Source organism: Fulmarus glacialis, unplaced genomic scaffold (assembly GCF_000690835.1).
Source record: "Fulmarus glacialis isolate BGI_N327 unplaced genomic scaffold, ASM69083v1 scaffold31931, whole genome shotgun sequence".
Classification (NCBI taxonomy): domain Eukaryota; kingdom Metazoa; phylum Chordata; class Aves; order Procellariiformes; family Procellariidae; genus Fulmarus; species Fulmarus glacialis.
The window spans coordinates 603-5,530 of record NW_009191380.1 but is presented as its reverse complement, the minus strand read 5'-3'; the positions used below and the strand labels follow the sequence as shown (position 1 = coordinate 5,530).

At 38.1% G+C, this 4,928-nt stretch overlaps 1 protein-coding gene across 1 annotated transcript; it reads left to right on the top strand.

The window, feature by feature from the left end:
- Window positions 1-611: 611 nt before the first annotated feature.
- On the top strand, window positions 612-2,954 carry LOC104083260 (ribonuclease H1-like; the record flags this gene model as incomplete). Its single annotated transcript, XM_009586682.1, has 2 exons — window positions 612-736; window positions 2,885-2,954. Coding segments are annotated over 2 exons (195 nt in total), but the record flags the coding sequence as incomplete, so codon positions are not given.
- Between the last annotated feature and the right edge of the window lie 1,974 nt (window positions 2,955-4,928).

The window sequence follows — 4,928 nt, the reverse complement described above, 5'->3', positions numbered from 1 at the left end:
CCCAGCCGAAACCAGGACAGTCTTACATTGTCAAGACCAGCAAAGATATTTAAAAAAAAAAAAAAAATCAATCAATTCTTATTTAAGGAGTAATATAGTAAATTTTCTGGCCAGCAGGGGATGGCCAGAATGTTCAATCTTGTTCTGTAGAAATCTGCTTATGTGGTCCTTCTCTGAAGGATTCTGTTTAGTGTGCAGAAGCCATAAGACAGGTGGCCATCTGTTTTTCCTCTATGCATGTGTGTCTCCTCAATTTCTCAAAACAAATAAAGTTGCAGATTTGTTCTAGCTTACTGTGCCATCAAGCAAATCCTTAGCTTCAGTTTATTGAAGTTCATGTCATAATTTTGTGTGTAATGCGTATATAAGATTGTAGTCTTTAAATTAAATATCTGTTTGGGAAAACATGGTCGGGTAATTCAATTAATAATGGAAAAATACAATCCTGAAAGTCGGTAGGAGAGAACCAAACAAGAATATCTTCTATCTCCGGTGTCTTTACCTGAGACTTTGTTATGGAGTTAATGTCTTGTTAAAAGGCTGTTTTGCTCCATCTTGATCCTTGCTGGCTTCTTTAATAGCATTTTTATGGTAATGCTCCCTTTGCATAGGTATTACGAGCTGGGTTGACAACTGGAAAACAAATGGCTGGAGAACAAGTTCAGGAGGAAGTGTAATAAATAAAGAAGATTTTGAAAGACTTGATAATCTATCAAAAGGCATAGAAATTCAGTGGGTAAGCACCTCATTTCTTATTTTTAATGACATCTTAAACATGCTTCTTGTAAAAACTTACAGGTAGGACCATAACTGAGAATTTTATAGAGCATAATATTGTACATCCGTAAGTAAAACCATAAATACAGAGAAGCTGCTTGTTTTATTTAAAGCAAATAAGCAACATAACCTAGGCTCTTGGAACTGGTATTTCAATTATTAAAATGCATGTTTATATTTGTTTTCTGTCTCTTGTTACTACTTAGAAAATGCCTGCAATGATTATTTTTAGTTTGTTAGTACTGTTAGTAGGTGAAATTGCTTGGAAATCTAAGCTTAAAACATAACTGTGTCTTTTTGAGTCATAGCTGAATTTCTGGATTTGCTTTTCAGAACTCTTAAGATGCTGGTTCGTTGGTATAACTAAATCACATGAGTGTCTTTAAACTGGGAAAACTAAGAACATATAACCCCAAATAAACTAAATCTGATTTTCTGTACCTTACCTGTGTTTTTTCCAAGAAAACTGGGCACAGAAAGGTCTTTAAAATACCCATTTTTAAGTTTTAAATTGTTTCGCTTTCCAGTAAAGAAGTAAAATAACTTCTATATAGGTATTCCTGGTAAAATGTTTTTTTCTGTAACCTGTAACATCAGTGCTAAACATTGTAGGGGATATCTTCCCTCCCCTCCTTCTAAATTTTACTCTAATTGTAGTATAAGACTACTGATTCTAGAAATAAATCTCTGTGCCATTGACTTCGTAGCTACTAATGGCATATTTATTGGGCTTCTGTCTTTACTCTACAGAAAACAGGATGACGTAGATCTTTAGTGTGCACTTTTTCTATGGGAAATCTATTGCAGATATTCTTCCATTCATGTTGTTCGGTGTTCTGGAGTCGGCAACTCCAATTCAAAGGCTGAATAGATTCTATGTAACTACTGCTATTGTCTATTGATGAGAAGAAAGTGTAAAAGTCTAAAACTAAGACCAAAGTTCAGCTGTCTTAGAGTATTTTACATAATAAAAAAAAAAAAAAATCGTTGCTTTATGCTCACTTCTTACACCTGAATCTCTTAAACTTGGGAGGATTTTAATTTCAGGAGGAGCAATGTATGCATACATTTTATTACAGTAATCTGCCTGCTGAGGTGTGTGGTCCTCCACGGGCTGCAGGTGGATGTCTGCTCCACTGTTAACCTCCATGGGTTGCAGGGGGACAGCCTGCCTCACCACGGTCTTCACCACGGGCTGCAGGGGAATCTCTGATCCGGCGCCTGGAGCACCTCCTCCCCCTCCTTCTTCACTGACCTTGGTGCCTGGAGAGTTGTTTCTCTCACATATGCTCACTCCTCTCTCCGGCTGCTGTGCAACATTTTTACCCTTTCTTAAAAATGTTATCACAGAGGAACCACCAGCTTTGCTGATGGGCTCAGCTGTGTCCTGCAGTGGGTCCATTTTGGAGCCGGCTGGAACTGACTCTCTCCAATGCAGGGGCAGCCCCTGGTGTCTTCTCACAGAGGCCATCCCGTGTAAACCTAGTATCATCTCGCACACGCTTCATGCTTGTCCCCTCTCAGATCTTGTCAAATAGCAAGCTTGATTTTCTTCCTCTCCCACACTCCTCCACCTTTACTTCTGACAGGGGTGGGCTTAGGGTTGAAAGTGTTTTTGATTCCTAATTGAAGGATGGACAGTTAAGACATCTGAAAATTGAGAGATTCTTTTCATACCCTGTTTCTGTATCCTAAGTGAGTGCTGTAACCACCAAGGCTGTTAGTGGTATAGAGGTCCTTGGCCTTCTGGGAAGAGATTAACTTGGTTTAAGCACTGAATGCAGATAGGTTTTTCTTTCTTCTCTGAAAGTGGGAATTTTGAGTTGCAGCTGTCGTCTGCATTTCTTAAAGGCTAGGTTAGGTGGTCCTTATCCAGTTCACTACTTCCCATAAGGATGATTTGCACAATTTGGCAAGACTTTCCTAGAGGAAGGGAGATTATGAACATTCCTGGGAAGAACACATAAGGACTAATGTGAGGAGAGGGCTTCTAAGGAGGTGCTACTGTACTACAAATAAAAGGGTGTTGTGTGATCAAATTTCATGTATGTACTTTTTTCCTTGTATTTCTTGCGTATCTAATGGTCCCATACTTTTGTCCTAACAGATGCATATTCCTGGTCATGCTGGCTTCCAAGGAAATGAAGAAGCTGATAGACTAGCAAGAGAAGGAGCTAGTAAGCAAAAGTCCTGACATACTGGGACTAGAGACTGTTGCAGTGGGAGGAAAAGGACTAATATCACAGTGACAACTTGAACTGCTGTAATTGTTTCGGAGTTGAACTTTGAACTGTACTTGTTTCTGGCCTGAAGTGTTAAACATATACCAACTTCAAAAAAACCATACTTTCTTCTATAGCATTTGTTTTACAATCAAGTCAATATTTAGTTGATGATACAGAGTGTTTGCTTTTTCTCCATCTTACTGAAGGGCCGCAGTCACTGTTTTTAGCTGTCTTGTAGACTTCTGAATTCACTGTAAGGACAGAACTTCTGAAGAAGTAATATTAAGTCTTTATCCTAAGTGTTCTGTATTTTCCTCTTAGTGAAATAAATTAATTTTTTGTACGGAGGTATGTATTAACAGCCCAAAATAGTTGGGGATGGGGAGACTTTGGGGTTGGTTGGTTTCGTAAGAGGTCAATGACCTAACACGGAGATGTCCATTAACATGCTTTGGCATTCTGGTACTAGCAATAACCATTCTACAGATGGGCTTGTAGCACTCGCCTGTGTCTCACGGTATCATCAGTTACAGCATCTGTAGATTTCTTTATAATGTTACTTACTTTGCAAGGTAACATGAACAAACTAAAAAGCCAGATCACAAGAAAACTTGAACAATGAATTTTTACTGTTCTCCTCTCTAGCTGCGTGATGTCCAAGGTTTTTGTTTCTGGCTACCTGTTTCCGTTAAGTAATTTTTTATGCATACTGGTTCTCATTAGCAGTGTTAGTTCCTCTTCAGTGTTGTCCTGAAGGTAATAATTGGCCATTTTGTCTGAAATGGAACTTGAAGATGATCAGCTTCTCCAGATTTTCCAGATGTCAAGTGTTTGACTTCATTTTTTTCCTCTCAATGATGAGATTAATGGAATGGCTAATGTGCACTTGAATTGGAGAGTAATTACCAGTAATCAACATAGTTTTATTTTCTATGCATCTATACCGGAAGAGCAAACAGGTTTGATATGTTATCTTTGCAACTTCTTTGTAAGGTACCTTCATACCATTGAATACTAGGGCTTAAGCTAGAAGTCACTGAATTTTTTTTGTATTTGTTAATTGCTATACAGAATGGTATACGTGCGGAAGCTTGATTTCTTAATAGTTCTCATGTATTATAATATCTTAACTGAGGCAAAGTATAAGCTCTTATGTATTCACATGAGTTGTGATAGAATGAGGAAACTGGCTAGCTAGTAGTTAATAGATGTGTGAGGTGTTTTTATTTGTTTCCTCTCACGCAAAACTGCACAGTAAAGCTCATCTAGGGGTAAGGTAGTGCACTGATTAGATTTTCCCCTCTGCTTCTTCTGTATATATGCGCACAATTGTCCATCTGTTTGTTTATTTTAGAAGTTTGGCATGAAGCAAAACACCCCATCATCAATGATCAGATCTCTAGTTGAGGCAGAACAGTATCTAATATTCTGCCTATGATATGTCTCCAGTTAAACATGTAGATCCTATTTACTGTATGGAAATCTGTGTTTTTGAAGCAGCAGCTTTGGGAAAATAGTGTAGATAATGGTGGGTAAATCATAACATCAGTGTAATACTGAACTTAAGCAACTTTACTACCTGAATCTAATAGGTTGATTATAATAGGAAATAGTTTTATGTTGATTTGATACCACTGTTTATCATTCTTACTCTGGAAATTCAGGACAGAAGAAAGCTGAGAGGAAAGTTACAAGAATAAGGCTGATTAAAGGATGGAAAGCAAGTAATACTTCTCAACAGGACTTAACAGGGATTCAGGGACCCACAGAGGATGTTGCAGTTCAAGTCATTCTTTTCAGGGAACTGAAACTTCAGGAGGGTATTGGCATTTAGCAGCCATGACATCCAGTGGATAGGCATTGAACTTCTGGCTCGATTTGTATGTGCTTGTAAAAATGTGGATGATACCAGCATTAGACCAGCTT